The following is a 19426-nucleotide window of genomic DNA, read 5'->3' as shown; positions in this document are numbered from 1 at the left end:
ATATTTATATTTTTCCTGATGTGATTGTGCACTTTGCTATATGGATGTGTGACATGCCATTTGTAACTTGTGGCAAAATATGGAAACATAAACTACAGTCATCCTATTAGAAGGTACATGTGGCAGGAAAACAGTAAATGTAATGGCAATTGAGTCTTGCACCCACTTACTTGTGTGTACCTGGGTATTACAGGAGAGCTGTACGCTGCAGATGTGCCTTTGTAAGGAATCATTTGTCCTAAACCAACATCTGGCTAATTGATTTTTTCAATATGCAGTTAATGTTCTACCATATCCCAAGCCCTGTTTCTCATCCTGAGCTGTTAAACCTCTGTAATGTAGGCCAAGACTCTCTCAGTCCTATGATGTTCCTTTCAGCTTGACCCAACAAGACTGAGGTTTTTTTTATACAATTGTACATAATTTTTGTCCTGGCTGTCTTTCATTGGTTGTAGTTCCTTTTAGACAGGAAAAACAGTAGTTAGGCTATTTAGAGTGCTGTGTATTGTAAACAGATGATCAGAAGCTTATTTGAAGAGGTGTTTTTATGGTTTGTCCTCTCCCTCTTAACTATATAGAGATTCATTTGACAAATTAACACACATATTTTTAAGTCCCATTTCTTTGCAATGGTTGCAGCGGAAGGGGACTTCCAATAAAACTGACAAGTTTAGTTATGTTTGAGTGCTCATAACTTCCAGTTCTGGGAAGTGTCTCTGTTAATTACTAAAACCCTCCTAATACAGAGTGGTATTAGGAGAAGGGCACCATGTGTGAAGATACTGCTGTGAGCATGAAAAACAAAGACCCAAATATAAAATGGGACTGCTAGGAATAAGAGGTAAGATAGATGTGAATTATTTTTCAAATAAGATTTTATTTAAAAAGAGTCTGTTTTAGCTTCAGCTTCCAATTTGATCTTGACAGTGCATTTTGTCAATGAAATCTGACTCTGCTGGCCAGTCAGAACTTGGTGCAGAAGGTGTGTTCCACAGGGGAATTCTTCCCCGCAGTCAGTAGAAGTTTCTTCCCAAAATGTATTGTACTGAACTCCTCTGTGATTTCCATGATTGACTTTCCCTTTGTCTCTGGAAGGAACAGGTAGAAAAAAATCCCTGAGATGACAAGAACGCCCGCAAAGATGAGGAAGCAGAAGGGACCGAGGGCCTCCTGAAGACAAAAATAAAAGAGAAAAAGATGAATAAATCCTCTTCTGACACTTACTCTCTTAGATCCTTGAAGGTTGCTTTGCTTCTCAAGAATGAGAAAAAATTTCAGTCTAAAGAAGAAATGTTTCTTTACATTTTTAATATATGTATAAGACAGCAGAGGGTGGTTGACGATTGGGCCAGCTCACACCCTTCACCTCAAGACTATGTATGCCACCTCTGCTACACAGCTGGCCTCCGCAGAACAGGGACTTTGAGGTGGGTTCAGAACATTGATCACCTACATGGTATTGTAATGTACTTGCTGTGCCTCGCTGCCTAGGACAGCCATAAAAGGTGGTTTAAATTGGGAGCATTGAAGAAGAAATCCAAATTGAATTACCACAATGAAGGGGAATATCATCCCAATTACAATGAGGCCCATCCAGCCAATGGTCCCAGCAATCACAAAGGCAGATGATCGGGCTGACTGGTTGAAGATTTCCATCATGACAGACATGACTGCCCCAGCTGAAGAAGCAACATGAAAAAGTAATGAAGACATTTATGTGGGGTTTTCCAGTAGGAACTTTGGTCACCTCTTTTCCCCAAAATGAAAAAATGCAAATTCATACAATTCATATTTAGGAGCTATATTTGATCAAGCAGAACCCCAGAGAGTGAATATTTGTGCCCAGCGGTTGGCATATGTACAGAGTTCCTGCTTCTACTGGGGGCTAGTACCAAGAAAGGTTGTCAAGGCACTCATACACCATGGTTAGGGCTATGATATGAAAACCCGAATAAAAATCAGTGACATACAATACTGATATTTTATATCTGAGTTTCCAATATCAAAATGTAGCCATTTGTCAGGGACCTAGAATTAGCTTTGGTCCCAAGCGAGGACCAAAAACCTAGCAGGGAGTTGTAAACTGGTTCTGGCATTGCCATTGTATCTGATTCAGATTGAAATTAAGAAAGGATAAAGGGATGCTAAGAGAAGGAACTGAACATGCCATCAGTTAACAATCCTGAATGGAGCTGGGGTTTTGCTTGTGAGTTGAGGATATTGTAGGATTCTGCTTCACTCTCTTCTCTATGAAGATGTATTTACAAAGTCTAGTTCCATTTCCATATACCCACACATATTAATGTGCTCATATAGTATGATCCAGAGGTTTCCTATCATCACCTAATTTTATGTACTCACATGGTCCAATTCCATAGGAGATAGTGAACAAGAATATGAGAATAACACTGCAGTAGGCCATCCAGGAGAACTGATTCTAGACAGAAAGCAGTGAGGAGAGAAAAAGGGAATTAATATGGTGGTAGAATAACATGCTCATTACTTTCTACTATCTGGAAAAGTGATTGCCAAGGGTCTGTTTTATATATGGGGAGTAAAATCACTTGTATCAAGGGGTGGGATGGAGGAGAGTTTAGCAGCTGAGGGAAGTGGCAGTGGGCCATTCTTTTTGCCGGAGACCAGGGTAGCAAAAGAGATTCAGGAGCTTAAAAGGGTGTGGATGCTTTGCATTGGGGGGAAAAGAGATTTTCAGCAGCTGAGATGATCATTGGGCAGCTGTCACAGCCACTTGTAAGTGGAGAGGCGCATGAGAGGTGCTGGTGAATGAGAAAGGAGACAGCAGGAATGCTCATTGCAAAGATTTTGACAACAGCAAGGCAAGATACACCCACTGGAGTCTGGTGTGTGAGGGGTTAGGTAGTAAGAAGATTGGAGAAAGACTAGATCAGGGCACCTTGCTCGTGGGACAGTTAGTCTGGCAGCTGGAATGCGGATAATGCTGGTTTAGGAGGAGACAGCACAGAGACCCCTCCAGTGAGGACAAGGATGAAGGCCTCATAGAAGGAGCCATGAGTATTCACATAACATTCAGCCCTGCATTTGTTAGAGTGCAAAACTAAGGCTGAGTGTGAGTCTCCCACCAAATGGCACCATGGGGATCAGGCTTAATTTGAAAATAACATAAACAGCAGTTTTGTGGAAGTGGGAACAGGGTACCTCAAAAAGAAAAGCTTCCTTACCTGCAGTGAGAGAGCTGTTACTAGGAATACCAGCATCCCTGCCATCAACCCATAACCACCCCATAACAGCATCCGCCTGCCAAACCGGTCAATGATGGAGCTCTGAGGATCAGAAAACACATTGACATTACTGGAAACATGCAAATTCCAACCTCTACTCCCCAAGGGAATTTGGGTTTCATTCTCTCTTGCTGTCTCCTTCATTCCTTTTCTCTCAGGAGTACAGAAATAGGTGTAATCGTGAAACGTCTGTTAGCCCTGTGATCAAGCAAAGCACTGCTGGGTGCTAGCCTGATGAACTCTGTGGGCGTTTCGGAGCAGCGGTTAAAATGGAGGCTGCTCTTTGGGGCCAGAAAGGACAGCTTGTATTTCTGGAATGATTCTGCTTCCCTCAGCCCCTCACTTTCCTAGTAAGTCAAACTCTTTCATTTGAATGTATTTCATTTAGAATCACGGAGATATTATTCTACTTTACTTGTGGTCCCATCTATTTAATTAGATGTTAATACGCCAGCTCTCTGTATCCTTGTTTTAGTATCCTATGCAGAGTCTGAACCTGGCTTGTGCATTTCCACTATAGCAACCGCAATGGCCTTCACTGCAAATTCTCCTAAAATAGACATGCATGCCTCTTTTTACATGTATTTAAAAACAAACATTACAAATCATACGTTTTATACAGTTCTCTCTCAGCTGTGTTAGTTCCTTCCCTCGTGTCATTGATAAAGGTGATATTAGTATATTATGGCCATGGTTGTAAATGGATCCCATCTATGCAAAGATGGATGAAGCAGATTTGAGGCTGAAGTTCTGTGGATACTCTAATTTCAGAGGAACTCTGGTAGGCAGAGTGAATACCACAGTTAACATCCTTTCCCTTGCAAAAAATGTCATAGGGATTTTTGTACCACAGCTGTTCGGGGGTCCCATGTTACATCTCATTTAGCGGATGGCAGCATATCTCCAACAGTATAGTGAGTCACCATCTTGTGCCATTTGGTCAGTACTGACTCCGAGTGCCACCTACTGAACCACATCACTTTCTACAGCACTGTGGCATTTTCCCTAGATAGTTCTCATTCAAGGAATGACTCACCTACACCCTATTTAGTTAATGAGTTACCATGAGGTTATATCCCGAGGTTGCAGACAGCCTCTATATCTGACAGACCATCACATAGATTTTCTGGGTGTTATGTGTAAAATTGCCAAATTACACCCTAAAAGTCAGATTTTCAAAAGTGAATCAACCATTTCATGTAGCTGCTGCAGTCTGCCACTATCTTGACAAAGTGGCATTGTTCCCATCTGCCTTTCCCACTTCTTCTGCTATATCTGATCTCTCTCACAGCTATTACCTGTATATAAACATTATTATCAATGGGAGCATGATATAAACTCCATTTAAAAATAACCATAAGTCTTGATTTTTAAAAGAAATTGTGGATCATGACACTCTTCCCCCCCCCCCGAAAAAGATGGGAAGTAATCTGGGGGGTAATAGGGAGGTGTCAGGGTTTTAATCTTTCACCAGCATCCCATTGGGGTGTTGACTGAATTGTATACATTTGTCCGGGTTCAGTCACTCAAGTGGAGGCATTCATTAGCATTCTGAAGGAGATGGATTCTCAGCCCTCCAGCCAAGTTGTCTGGAAGCTTACCCCTTTCAGAGTCCCAGGGAACAAACAAACAACTTAGGAGCAGCAAAGTAAACAAAGGAAAAGGAAATATACAGACAGTCCCATTTGGCCACTGGCCTCTCTTCCTTCAGAAGGGCCCTGGGCAGGCCGTAGCGTAGCTCAACATCGGCTGGTTCACCAGCAGAATAGAAAGATGACAGCCTCCTTTGCCTCTGCGGACTTTGGCGTTCTTTTAAGCAACGGTGTAGATTCTGGTCTCTGCCAGGCCTCTCCCTGGGAGCTAGGAAGCTCAACGCTCTGCTCTTCTCAGAGCTGCCCACCAGTGAGGTCTGGTCTACACTTAAAAATTAAATCGACCTAGCTATGTTGCTCAGGGCTTTGAAAAATTGTGTGCCCTGAGTGCTGTAGTTAGGTCAACCTAACTCCTGGTGTAGCCACTGCTAGTTCGATGGACAAATTCTCCTGTTGACCTACCTACCATCTCTTGGAGAGATGGATTAACTATATTGACAGATTTCAGAGTAGCAGCCGTGTTAGTCTGTATCCGCAAAAAGAACAGGAGTACTTGTGGCACCTTAGAGACTAACAAATTTATTAGAGCATAAGCTTTCGTGGACTACAGCCAAAAACTTCTGTCAATGTAGGAAGCATCTACATTGTGGCACTATAGCAGCACAGCTGCAGTGATGTAGCTGTGCCACTGCTGTGTAGACATGCCCTGAGCTGAGCTTCCCCATCTTAAACTTCTCTTCCAAGTCTCAAAAAGACTTGTAGATGTGGTGAGGTGGGGCCACTTCAGCCCGGAGAAACTCCTTAGCCCCTTCCTGTTGCAGGGTTTATGTAGTCTTTCACAGTTTCATATGGTGGGGTAGTGGTGACACAAAAAGATTCTTCAGTTCATGTATAGAAAGAGCAGTTTGTTTTAAGAAGGAACTGGCTCAAAACACATTTCCCTTTACCCTCCAAACCCAAGTCAGGTCTGACTTACACACAGGATGTTCGAGAAGAATTCACAGATCCCAACTCCTAATGCTATATATGGAATAAGGTCTTCATCCAACCTGGCTGTACGGAACACTTCAAAGGTATAAAAGTAGATCTGGAAAATGCAGTGAAAAGGAATTTTAACAATCAAGTGTAATCAAGGTACACCTCTACCCCGATATAATGCGACCTGATATAACACGAATTCAGATCTAACACAGTAAAGCAGCGCTCTGGGGTGGGCGGGACTGCGCATTCCGTCGGATCAAAGCAAGTTCGATATAACACGGTTTCACCTATAACACAGTAAGATTTTTTGGCTCCCGAGGACAGCGTTATATTGGGGTAGAGGTGTATGTGAGGTGTGCTTGTGCAGCAGCATTCAGATCTCGATCCTTCACCAGTACATTATCACCAAGTGGGTTTTTATCGGGGGGTCAGGAGAGGAAACAGAGGGGCCTGGATTTTATTTGGACAAAGAAAGAGGAGCTGTTTGAAATCTGAAATTTGAGGGTCTATTAGGGATTAACAAAAGGGTTTTGAGGGTCAAGAAAAGAATGGAACTTAAAGAAGCATTGTGTTAGGAGAAAGGAGGGAGTAAATAAGAGAATTGGGAGAAGGAGCTGGTTGGAGCCAAAAGAAGAATGGTACTGGGCGAAGGAGACGAGAAAGAGAAAAGTTCTTAGGGCCCTTGCTGTCTGGTTTGGCAGAGGCTTCTAGAAGGAGATCCCTTGATACCACACAGAATGAAGAAACAGGAACTTAAGGAAAACTGAGACCCAAATCTGTACAAAGAGTTCTCAAGGTCCTAGACGGAGAGAGTGAGCTTGTACAGTCATCTGTCCTAGAGAAAGAGCTTCTAGTGAGAACAGAAATGAAATCAATGGGACAATACCCTTTCAGGGAACATTAACATCCACTGTGCTGGACCTATTATATACACAGGCATGTGTTCACTTTAGAGTGCTGAGAAGCAACGTTAGTGAATGTTACCACACAACTTACTGCAGTGAACTATCTATGAGGTGGAGAAAAGAGGATCAAGAGGAAGTAATAAGTAGGAACTGTGGCTCTGTAATATTCTCAGCACTACCTAATAACAGTTCTGAGGTTGGAATTGAGGAATACTCAACTGCATTCAAGCCACAAAGCTGTATACTCATCATAAGGAGAATCATTATACACAACTGCCAACGCAAGACTGGTTCTTTCATCACTTCCAGGACAGTCATGGTTTTGATGCTTTTCATTGCTGCCTTCTCCTTCATCATGTCCTCAAACTCTGCTTGATGATCCCCTTCACCCCAGAGCTGCTTCATGGCTATGGAAGAAAAATAGCAAAGCATAATTATTAGTAGTATTGTTTTTTATTTATAACACTGTAGTGCCTTGCAGACCTATCCATCAGCTGATCCATCCACTCATCTCCATTATTCAATTGGCTAATGAATTAGTGATTAGATTATTCATTAATCATTCATAATTCAGTCCATCTATTGATCCATCAGTCACTGATTGAAGAAATCAATCAGATATTGCTTAATGGAACACACTATTACACACTGCTGTTAGCTGGTAGATGTCTATCTCTTGTTTGTGTAATACAGTAATATTTTAGAGGGTGATCTTGAATTACTGCAGATTAGTAATTTGTGTCTACACTAATTTAGATCTACATCAATATCAATACAAGATCCTTGTTGATTAGAATTCTTAAGAAATATAATTGGTGGATGATGGGAAACTTGGTTCCATCTAATAGCCCCACCCCTTCAATGGCTATTAGGGTGACCAGATGTGCCGATTTTATAGGGACAGTCCCGATATTTGGGGCTTCATCATATATACATGCCTATTACCCCCCACCCCTGTCCTGATTTTTCACACTGGTCACCCTAATGGCTATCATATAACGAATCAGAGATTTGGAGAAAGGCTTGTCCCATTTTACCTTTCAAACAACCTTCAGTGTCTTCCTTTTGTATCAAAAGGTAGGGTGGGGACTCAGGGAAGAATGGCAAAGAGACCAGCTGGACAAATGCTGCAATTCCACATACGGCTAACAGCAAAGGCCACAAGGATTCAGTTCCTAAAAACTCCCTGTAGAGAGCATATAAAATATATTTAGCATTTAATAAAATAAAATTAAATAACTGTTTCCTGGAGCAAAAAGTGGACCAACAGATGCTATATACAGATGGAAATGGAGAAGATAAATTGAAAGAAAGAAAATTTGGATAACTGGAAAGGAAAATAGCTAAGTAAGTACCTTAGTTCTATAGTTTGTTCTGAGGTTTTTCCCATTATTAAAAAGTAAAAATTCAGTGGATTTTAATCCATGCAACTACTATCGAGACCAATGCTGCAATTCTACATAAGACTGAAGAATTCAGATCCTCAATATTCATGAGTTACAACTATATACAATTATTTCAGAGTAGCAGCGGTGTTAGTCTGTATCCGCAAAAAGAACAGAAGTACATCATAGGACCTAATCACATCAGCCATACCATCAGGGGCTCGTTCACCTGCACATCTACCAATGTGATATATGCCATCATGTGCCAGCAATGCCCCTCTGCCATGTACATTGGCCAAACCGGACAGTCTCTATGCAAAAGAATTAATGGACGCAAATCTGACATCAGGAATCATAATACTCAAAAACCAGTGGGAGAACACTTTAACCTGTCTGGCCATTCAATGTCAGACCTGCGGGTGGCTATCTTACAACAGAAAAACTTCAAAAACAGACTCCAGTGAGAGACTGCTGAGCTGGAATTGATATGCAAACTATACATAATCAACTCAGGATTGAATAAGGACTGGAAATGGCTGAGCCATTACAAACATTGAATCTATCTCCCCTTGTAAGTATTCTCACACTTCTTATCAAACTGTCTGTACTGGGCTATCTTGATTATCACTTCAAAAGTTTTTTTCTCTTAATTGGCCTCTCAGAGTTGGTAAGACAACTCCCACCTGTTCATGCTCTCTGCATGTGTGTATATATATCTCCTCAATAGATGTTCCACTCTATATGTATCCGAAGAAGTGGGCTGTAGTCCACGAAAGCTTATGCTCTAATAAATTTGTTAGTCTCTAAGGTGCCACAAGTACTCCTGTTCTTTATACAATTATTTATTAGTAACTTTAGCAACTTCTTTTTTGTGTGATAAGTAGAGAAACTGACACAATATGCACAGACAATGGGAAAAATGGATGAAAAGAAAAAATATTTAGGCTGCTTGGTCCATAGATAAGTACATATATTCTACCTGGAGAAAGGTAGTAGCCTAGGAGTTGGGAGACAAGTTTTTGATTCTGTGCTTTGACACAGAGTTCCTCTGTGATGGTGGGCAAGTCACTTAGCCTCTCTGTGCCTCAGTTTCCCATTTTAAAAATGGGGATTATAGACTTATCTATCTCACAGGTGGATTGTGAGGATAAGTATATTAAAGATTGCAGGGCTTTGGAGTGTGCTCCGGCTCTGCTCCAGCTCCAGGCAAAAACCTGCAGCTCCACTGCTCCAGACTTGCTCCGCGCTCCAGCTCCGGGCTCCGCTCCAAAGCCCTGAAAGATTGTGGTGTGCTCACCTACTGTGGTGATGAGGCCATGTACGTATGTAAAATAGACAGGTACCTTAATCCCATAATTTGTCCTAAAACTTTTCCTAGTGTCAAAAACACAAGAGCACTGGTGTTTGCAAATCCACGCAACTTCTTCGGTGAAATTTCTCCTAGGTATTGACCATGTGCATTCATACATAGACCTTGAATGAGGAGAAGAAATAGGAAAGTTATATTTATAGAAAGAAAAATTACCTTTTTTTCCAAATCATATTCTGCCAAACTGTAGCACTCTCCTTTTTTGAATTGTTTCTTAAGTATCATCTACAATAAGTAGTCAAACTGGAAAATTACATCTTCTAAAACAACACATTTAATAAATCACTATTCGGATTACCAATTTCAGTTGAGTCCTTGTGGAAGTAGACGGTGATTTGCTATAATTTATTATTGCACAATCCCTCCCCAGTTGGCTAATATGCAGGAGGACTGCTTGAGCTGCACCATCCTATAGCTGTGTGCAGCCTGCTTCCTCTGATGCTGCGTGTGGAATGGCCCCCACCTCCTCCCTAATCCTTCCTTCTCCACCTGGGGTGCTATACTCCCTGAGGAGCTCTGAGAGGGAGTGGTCCCTATGTTCTCCCAAGAGAATAACTTGTGTACATACAGTAGCGTGAGGTCCTACCTGCACTGATGCCACAGAGGAAGCGTCCAATCAGAATCATCTCAAAAGACTTGGCGGTCTTACTGAAGCCCATGTGCAAGGCAGTTACCATTATGAGCATATTGTTGCACAACAGACATTTCTTTCTGTAGCAGCAAATGAAATACAGATGTGAATCAGGTTTTCCCACAAATATCTCCTCTGTCACTTTGAACAAATGGACTCCTGTTATCCAGTGAATGTACAGACCATGCCATGGCTGCTCTTAAAAACCAATGCTTTGGGGTGTAGCAATTTCTGTTATGTAGTGACATGAGAGACACCAAAGGGGAGCACTCCACGGAGGTTATAGTGGATTCCTGAAGAGAGAAGTGCTGAGAGAAAATAGTTAAACAGTATTCATTGCTCCCTTTCTAGGATCCTACATCCCATCAAAAATATTACACCTATCCCAAAACATAGAAGTAAAAAGTCATCTTTGTAAAAGCCAAATTAAATGGCTATATTAAACAAGAGAGAATTGGAGTTTCATTCTCTCTTTAGAGGAGCAGAAGAGAAGTGAGCTTTGTTTACATTTTCTGAAGCACTAAATATATTCATAGGGGCAAGAAATTGAAAGGTTTTTTTAAAGTAACTAAGCAATTAAAAACAAAAAGCTTTCTACTTCAGGCAATCTATCACAACCTCAGAAAATATCTTTCTACCTGTGGGCAATATTTTACAGCTGTTGTCCCAGGAAATAAATATTTGCATACTAGAGAATCTCTTGAGAATGGAGCTCAAATAAAATTTCAGTGAAAAGATATATGTTTACATGTTACATTGAATAATTATGAAATGAATAATACATAATTATGAAAAGAACAATAAGGAAACAATAACAATTGTGTATTTTTATCAGTCTAATTTACATATGCTTATTTATTCTTATAATAACATTTTATCTGTTTTTTTCACTCTCATCAGCAGAGTCTTTAAGAATTCCCACATTCACTATCCTATATTTCCCCAAGAAAGAGTGTTTTTCAGTGGCAATTCTATTGGACAGATATTAAAATAATGTTTAGCCCCTCCTCCCAGCCTGTTGGAAAGAAATTGTATATACAATCAACCATAATGGAAATGTGTTTGTGTATCTTTAAGCGATGAGACAGCTTGTTAACCTTTGGAACTCTGATTTCTTGTTTAAGGACACTTGAAAACTTTGTGTTCTGAAGGCTTGGAGATTGGGTAGGGCAACTTGGTCTGGATTTTATAGAGACTTTCTGGCAGCTGAAAGTGGAGATAAATCTAGGATAGTGTCAGAAAAGATAGGTTGGGGAGGGTCAAGTGGAGGTGTGTGTTCAAGGGAGTTGGTTGGAGAGAGAACCAGTAGCAGGAAGAAAGGTTGAGTGGAAGCATCTAGTGTGAGAGTGTGAAGTGGACCAAAAGCTGAGAACTGGGATGGGGGAAGAGGAAGAAGCAGAGATATAAAGAGATGAGGTAGGGAACTAACATCTGGGAAGCAGATACTATTGGGCACATCTGCGGTTTGTTGAAAGGGGTCGGCAGCTGGTATATTTACTACTGCAGGGAATACAGAATCATGAATTTAGCCCTGGTAGGTAAGTAAATGGAGAAATTATTTTCAAATATTTTGTTGTGTGTGTGTGTGTGTATCTATATCCATGTCTATCTTTGTAATTTTAAGTCCTCTTCCTCTCAGGGGTTCTACCAAAGGAAGGCACCTTCACTTTCCACAAGAGGCTCTCTAGTTGTTTTGCTTATGGAGACTGCAACAGGGAGGAACTAAATTAATTCATCTCCTGACTGACCTGACCACACACACTTCTCAGCTAGCAGTACTGCAGACTTGTGCAGCTACAACCTCACCATGGATTTTATACTGCTGGGGGCCCTGCACCCTGCTTCACACAGACTGAAGCTGGTGAAAAACAGGGGTGATTTAGCCTATATTCAGTTAGCGCTCAGTCCTAGTCCCTTGTAGTTTTGCAATTGACTTCAATGAGATGAAGTTTTAGCCTTTAATAATATAGGAACTTAAACGGTTTTTGTTTTTATTTATTTAAAAATCATTTTGTTCCCTTTTCAGTAAAATGTTTTTCAATGTTAAATTAACTAAATGGTAGCCCAAGCAAACTGCTTAGCTGGTTTGTTAGCTGATTCCATTGTTACAATTCCTCATTAGTGAGCTGTTCAGAAAAGATACGTACTTTCCGTATTTCACAAACAGGTATCCACTACACAGACACCCCAGTAGTCCCCCTACACAGTAGATAGACACAATGAGGGACCACAGCAATGTGATGGTCTCCTGATGGAGGGGAGAGCCATATCGCTCCAGCCAGGTTTTGTTGATAAACCTCTTAATGTGCTGAGAAGGAAAAGGGGATTTTCATTAACAGTAATTATGACTCCAATGCATTATACACAATCATACTTCATTATATTTAAAGCTGGTTTTGGTTTCAACAAATAGTTGCTATTTAAAGAATGACAACATGAGACTTACTTGCAAATAAAAGTTTAGGAAAAGCCCACATACCCACATTTCTTGTTATTACCAATCTGTATCTCTGAAAATCAGTTTTGAATGGCTATATATTAATTTCACAATGGAGGAATAATGGGGTGGTGCTAAAGACTGGCAGTATTATACACATCTGCAGTAGAATTAAGTGATGATGTCAGAAATGCTGTTTATTATTTTTAATTAACATTTTGATGGAATTTATTGCTTACAAAAACAAGAGACTAGTAGAATGTGAGCTTCCCCAATAAATTCTGATAGTACACCTAATCCTTGACATGATGGTATTATTAATTAATTAATATTATTATAGTCAAGGGCTTCTCTCTTAAGCAGCAAATTGTGCCACGTTTTTGATGACTGTATGATGCAATAACCAAACTTGTTTTCACGCATAACCTAAACAGTCTTTGAATCCAAGTGTTGAGAGAGGAAAGGCTACTGCACAAATTAACTGCACAATCTCATCCACTGAAATTTGACTTGAAAAATGTTGTGTAAATTTCCACACTCAAATGTCGGATCCTGTTATGGATTCCTTTTAAATATCCGTGTTCTTGAGTGTAGGGGAGTGATGGGGATAATGGGAGGAAGGCCAAAGGACGTTTTGAGGGTTGAAACCTCAACCACACCACCACTTCTTAACTTTGATGTATACCCTTTATGTTCATCAAGTTTATAGTTCACACACACCCCTTACTACCCAGTCCATGGAGTGTGACCTAAGGGACTATACAGCTACTTCAAAATGAAGAAGACAGTAGCGAAGAGGGATTTACCAAGAATCCTCTTCCTAAGTCCCTCAGTTCAGCAATAGACTACACAGGGAATAGTGCTCATTTCCCAATGTCCTCAGCCTTTCAAATGCTATCTGTGGAGTGAGGTTCTGTCCTTTATTCAGACTCTCATCTTACTCTTTCTTACAGTACAGAATGGGAATGGAAAGAACTGGAAACTGTCTCAATGGAAAGACTTAATGAAGTATTTTAAGGACAAGGAGCATCCTCAAGCTAAGACCCAGCCCCATGAAAATTCAACCAAAGAGGTGTCTTTGATTAAGGCTTTGCTTACCATGGAAGGGTAGTTGATCACAGAAAGATGAAAACCTGGTAAAAGGGTTCCACCAATTCCCAGCACAAGCATCATTTGAAATAGCCCCCGATACTGAATCTACAAAAAGATGATAAAACACACCCTCAGTTTATGGTCAGATCCATGTATCTACAGCTCTCCCTTTCCAGAACCATATCTTATTCACTGCAGATACTTCTAGCTATAGAAACCTTTTCACACTATGCAAGGTTCCAGCCCAAAAGGGTGCCATCAACCATTCAAAGATGCCCCCCATCCCAGCCAAGTGGTCAGAGAAAACCAACATCCATTGGAGTCTCCTCATCTAAAGAGACAAGACAAAGAAAGATCCATTACTATCCACTACATGGGAAGGACCATTGCATTCAGGATGATAGAGCTGACAATGTGTCAATGAACATGTAAATATGCTGTCCAAATGCCTATTAATGATACTGGGATGTGTGAAACTGCAGAATTTCATCCCCTCTTATCCCATGTTACCTGTTTTATTTCTACAAAGGGAGAACTTTTATTCTTTACCATTTTTGTCAAAACAATAATTCAGGAACTGGCTAAAGAAGATTTTTTTCATATTAGGCTTACTACACTGAGGCCATATCTACACTTCCACTTAAGTTGGCAAAACTTATGTTGCTCGGGGGTGTGGAAAAAACACACCCCTGAGTGACAGAAGTTTTGCCGGCATAAGTGGTAGTGTGCACAGTGCTATGTCGGTGGAAGAGCTTCTCCTGCTGATCTAGCTATCACCATTCATTGAGGTGGTTTTTTTATGTCGACAGGAGAGCTCTTTGCCATCGACATAGAATGGCTACATGAGTGATCTTACAGTGCTGCAGTTGCATCAGTACAGTTGTGCCACTGTACGCTCACTAGTATAGACGTGGCCTGAGAGAATTGTTAGTCTTCAGATTGTCACTACCTCTGGGCCATGAGAGGATCCTGACACCCCAGGCAAGTTTGTTTTCATTCTGCCCAGTACTGTTGGCAGTGCTATACTTTCTCTTTGCTCCTGGAACAACCTGGAGACAATAAAGAAATGCTCCTTCTTCTGTTGGCCATCCCAATGCAACCATAGAGCTAAGATAACTGTAAACTAACTATAACTTTAACAATCAGAACTATAACTCTCTGTCTTTCTCTACACACACACAATGAGAGACAAGACAGACAGCATTTTTTTCATTCTGAAAATCTAACAATCTTTCTTTTAACTGATGGTTTCACTGGTTCCTTAAACTCACTTGAGTAGTGTCACCTTTTTTTTAGCTCTATGGATGAATAGTACTATGTAAGAGCTAATTGTTAGTATTTACTATTATGTGCTTCTCAGATCGGTACAGTATATTGTGTCCTAACAAACTCCCATTATTTTTTATGTTTATTGACAAATTTAATGTGGTTTCCTTTGTATTTTACCTCCTCATTGTATTTTGCTCACAGCCTGGAAGGATCCAACCCCAGGCACTGAAGGAATTAGCTGAAGAAATCTCTGCAAATGTTTGCAAATTCATGTATGGCAGGAGAGGTCCTGGAAGCTAGGGAAGGGCTAATGTAGTGCCTATCTTGAAAAAGGAGGAGCTGGGGAACCATAGAACAGTCAGCCTGACTTCGATACCTGGGAAGCTACTAGAGCAATGTATAAAACATTCAATTTGCAAATACCTGGAGAATGAAGGGGTGATCACTAGCAGCCAGCAGGGATTTACTAAAAACAAATCTTGGCAAACCAGTTTGATTTCGTTTTTTGACAGGGTAACTGGTTTGGTGGATAGGGGAAATATGGTGGACATAATATACCTGGACTTCAGCAAGGCTTTTGACACAGTCCCACATGACATTTTGATAAGTAAGCTGGAAAAATGTGGACTTGGCTCAACTACCGTTAACTGGATACATAATTGGTTAAACAACTGCAGATAAAGAGAACTAGTAATGGAATTATGTCAGATTGCGGGGAGGTCTCAAGTGGGGTTCCATAAGGATATGTTCTGGGTGCGGTGTTGTTTAACATCTTTACTTTATTAATAACCTGGATGTAGGACTAGAGAACATACTGATCAGATTTGCAGATGACACAAAGCTTAGGGGGCTTGCCAACACTTTGGAGTATAGAGCTAAAATTCAGAGAGAGCTTGATAAAGTGGAGAACCGGGCTATAGATAACAAAATGAAATTCAGCAAAGACAAATGTAAGGTGCTACACTTCAGGAATTAAAACTAAATGAACAAATGCAAAATGGGAGATAACTGGCTTGGCAGCAGCACAACTGAGAAGGATCTGGGAGTTGTGGTGTATCACAACCTCAACATGAGTGAGCAATTCAATGCTGTTGCAAAAAAAAGGTAAATGCAGTTTTAGATTGCATCAACCAAAGCATAGCATGCAAGTCATGGGAGGTGATAGTACTGATCTATTCAGCACTGATTAGTCTCAGCTGGAGTTCAGTTTTAGTCACCAATGTATAGAAAGGATGTAGAGAAACTGGAAAGGATCCAGAGGCAAGTGACAAAGATAATTGAAGGGATGGAGTGCAAGCCATATGAGCAAAGGCTGAAGGAACTTGGTATGTTTATTTGGGAAAAGAAGAGATTAAGGGTGGACATTATAGAGGTCTTCAAATACTTGAATGGCTGCCATAAAAAAGATGGAGAAAAGTTGTTCTCTCTTGCCACAGAGGGCAGGACAAGAGGCAATGGGTTCAAACTACAGCATAGCAGATTTAAATTAAATCTCAGGAAAAACTTCCTAGCTGTAAGAACAGTAGGACAATGGAACAGACTGCCTAGGGAGGTTGTGGAAGCTTCTTCATGGAAGGTTTTCAAAAGGAGGTTGGATAGCCATCTGTCTTGGATGGTTTAGACATGACAAATCCTGCATCTTGGCAGAGGGTTAGACTAGATGACCCTTGCGGTCCCTTCTAACCCTATGTTCTAGGAGTCTATAACCCTTATTATGTCAGCATAGGACTTCAAAAGTTATAAAACACAGCTTTAAAAACCCTCATGAGATTGTTATGAAAATAATGAGACTCTAAAATAAATGTGATGGATTCTTTGTGTCTATATTATTATTTTTGAACTCTAGGGGAAGTTCCCCCTCTCTCAATGAGGAGGAAGAATGTCCTCATACGGGTGTTAATGCATTTTGAGATGAATTTTCACACACCGGTTCAATCTCTGTACTGTTCATGGAGCTTGGTTTCTCCTGCTTTCCCACATCACCTTGCAGGCTCGCATACAGCTTTTTCTCATTTATACTTGGATATTTTTAGGGCATGTTGCCTCCTCCTGAGCCCCTCAGAGCGAAAGCAAAGGCACAAGTGTCTTACCACAATGCTGTTTTGCTGTATTTCCTCTTCTTCCTCTCTTGCTGTGCTTCTAACTGTCCCAGCACCTTGAGGTAATCCTCCATTATCAACAGTACCTCCCTATTTTTGTTAAAGGGGTATTGCCCCCAAAATAGTTTTTTTGCTCTGTCCATCGTAATCACTACTAAAAAGACCATTAGGTAGCCTCTTGTTGTACTCTTTATAACTATATCACACTTTTTAAAAGATTGTTTAATGAAAATGTGCAGTACCTTCTCCAGCATTGGCAGTGGCAGGTAGGAAGTGGAAGACAAATCCTTCCTATTATTAATATCTGATGTGATAAAAAAACCAAGGTACTCACCAGGTCTGACAGGCAGCTGGCCATTTCCTATTGAAAGCTTGGCTGTTCGTATCACTGGCAAGTCCCTGTCAGATGCGTGATCTGCTTTCTAAGCTTTTTTACCCAGGCATGTTATTTAAGTAATGAGGAGCTGGGATCATGGGACTGAAGTTAAATTTTTACTTTCTACGTTTTCAGTGAATTATGTTATTTTTAGTCATTGGACAGGGTTTAGACCTATTGGACTAAATATTTCAAGAAACAGATATGTCAAGCCCAGTCCAACGTGGAGAGAGATTTTTCCTCCCCCTATATTTGGAGGGCTCTTGCTGACTTGGGATGAGAGGCAGGCAACTAGTTCAGACACCAAAGCTAAATGGTGTTCCAGTTATTCTCTGATATATGAAAGATTGCTCTGAGGTTGTTTCTTGTATAATAACTCATTCATTTTAAGGCTGACGAAATGTTTAAACAGTTTTATACCATCCTCAGACCTAAGCTTGGTTATTGTTCATAGAATCATAGACTATCAGGGTTGGAAGGGACCTCAGAAGGTCATAGGATCATAGAATATCAGGGTTGGAAGGGACCTCAAGAGGTCATCTAGTCCAACCCCCTGCTCAAAGCAGGACCAATTCCCAACAAAATCATCCCAGCCAGGGCTTTGTCAAGCCGGGCCTTAAAAACCTCCAAGGAAGGAGACTCCACCATCTCCCTAGGTAACGCATTCCAGTGCTTCACCACCCTCCTAGTGCAATAGTGTTTCCTAATATCCAATCTGGACCTCCCCCACTGCAACTTGAGACCATTGCTCCTTGTTCTGTCATCTGCCACCACTGAGAACAGCCGAGCTCCATCCTCTTTGGAACCCCCCTTCAGGTAGTTGAAGGCTGCTATCAAATCCCCCCTCATTCTTCTCTTCTGGAGACTAAACAATCCCAGTTCCCCCAGCCTCTCCTCATAAGTCATGTGCTCCAGACCCCTAATCATTTTTGTTGTCCTCCGCTGGACTCTTTCCAATTTTTCCACATCCTTCTTGTACTGTAGGGCCCAAAACTGGACACAGTATTCCAGATGAGGCCTCACCAATGTCGAATAAAGGGGAACGATCACGTTCCTCGATCTGCTGGCAATGCCCCTACTTATACAGCCCCAAATGCCGTTAGCCTTCTTGGCAACAAGAGCACACTGTTGACTCATATCCAGCTTCTCGTCCACTGTGACCCCTAGGTCTTTTTCTGCAGAACTGCTACCTAGCCATTCGGTCCCTAGTCTGTAGCAGTGCATGGGATTCTTCCGTCCTAAGTGCAGGACTCTGCACTTGTCCTTGTTGAACCTCATCAGGTTTTTTTTGGCCTAATCCTCTAATTTGTCTAGGCCCCTCTGTATCCGATCCCTACCCTCTAGTGTATCTACCACGCCTCCTAGTTTAGTGTCATCTGCAAACTTGCTGAGAGGGCAGTCCACACCATCCTCCAGATCATTAATAAAGATATTAAACAAAACCGGCCCCAGGACCAACCCTTGGGGCACTCCGCTTGAAACCGGCTGCCAACTAGACATGGAGCCATTGATTACTACCCGTTGATCCCAACGATCTAGCCAGCTTTCTATCCACCTTACAGTCCATTCATCCAGCCCATACTTCTTTAACTTGGCGGCAAGAATACTGTGGGAGACCGTATCAAAAGCTTTGCTAAAGTCAAGGAATAACACATCCACTGCTTTCCCCTCATCCACAGAGCCAGTTATCTCATCATAGAAGGCAATTAGGTTAGTCAGGCACGACTTCCCTTGGTGAATCCATGCTGACTGTTCCTGATCACTTTCCTCTCCTTTAAGTGTTTCATAATTGATTACTTGATGACCTGCTCCATGATTTTTCCAGGGACTGAGGTGAGGCTGACTGGCCTGTAGTTCCCTGGATCCTCCTCCTTCCCTTTCTTAAAGGTCATCTAGTCCAACCCCCTGCTCAAAGCACGGCCAAATCCCAACTTTTTTTTTGTTCTTTCAGCCAGTTTCAGCCTTCAAACGTCTTACCTCACTTTTAAGACCCTGCACAGCTCCCCTCATCTTTGCTTTTATTTCCTTGT

General features: G+C 41.3%; 1 protein-coding gene across 1 annotated transcript; it reads right to left on the bottom strand.

Annotated features, from left to right (window-relative positions):
• Positions 1 to 908: 908 nt before the first annotated feature.
• LOC117888229 (solute carrier family 2, facilitated glucose transporter member 11-like) lies at positions 909 to 17378 on the bottom strand. The gene is made up of 12 exons (XM_034791455.1): positions 17355 to 17378; positions 12271 to 12431; positions 11930 to 11961; positions 10079 to 10282; positions 9467 to 9596; positions 7776 to 7924; positions 6958 to 7145; positions 5829 to 5939; positions 3201 to 3302; positions 2362 to 2437; positions 1552 to 1679; positions 909 to 1170 (listed from the first exon to the last, which is right to left on the bottom strand). Exons 1-12 carry the CDS (start codon positions 17376 to 17378, stop codon positions 964 to 966), a joined length of 1512 nt encoding a protein of 503 aa, XP_034647346.1. The 3' UTR covers positions 909 to 963.
• Between the last annotated feature and the right edge of the window lie 2048 nt (positions 17379 to 19426).

The sequence above is a fragment of the Trachemys scripta genome, chromosome 15, assembly GCF_013100865.1.
Source record: "Trachemys scripta elegans isolate TJP31775 chromosome 15, CAS_Tse_1.0, whole genome shotgun sequence".
Lineage (NCBI taxonomy): Eukaryota > Metazoa > Chordata > Testudines > Emydidae > Trachemys > Trachemys scripta.
The sequence above is the reverse complement of the archived record's forward strand: the minus strand, read 5'-3'. Positions and strand labels throughout refer to the sequence as shown.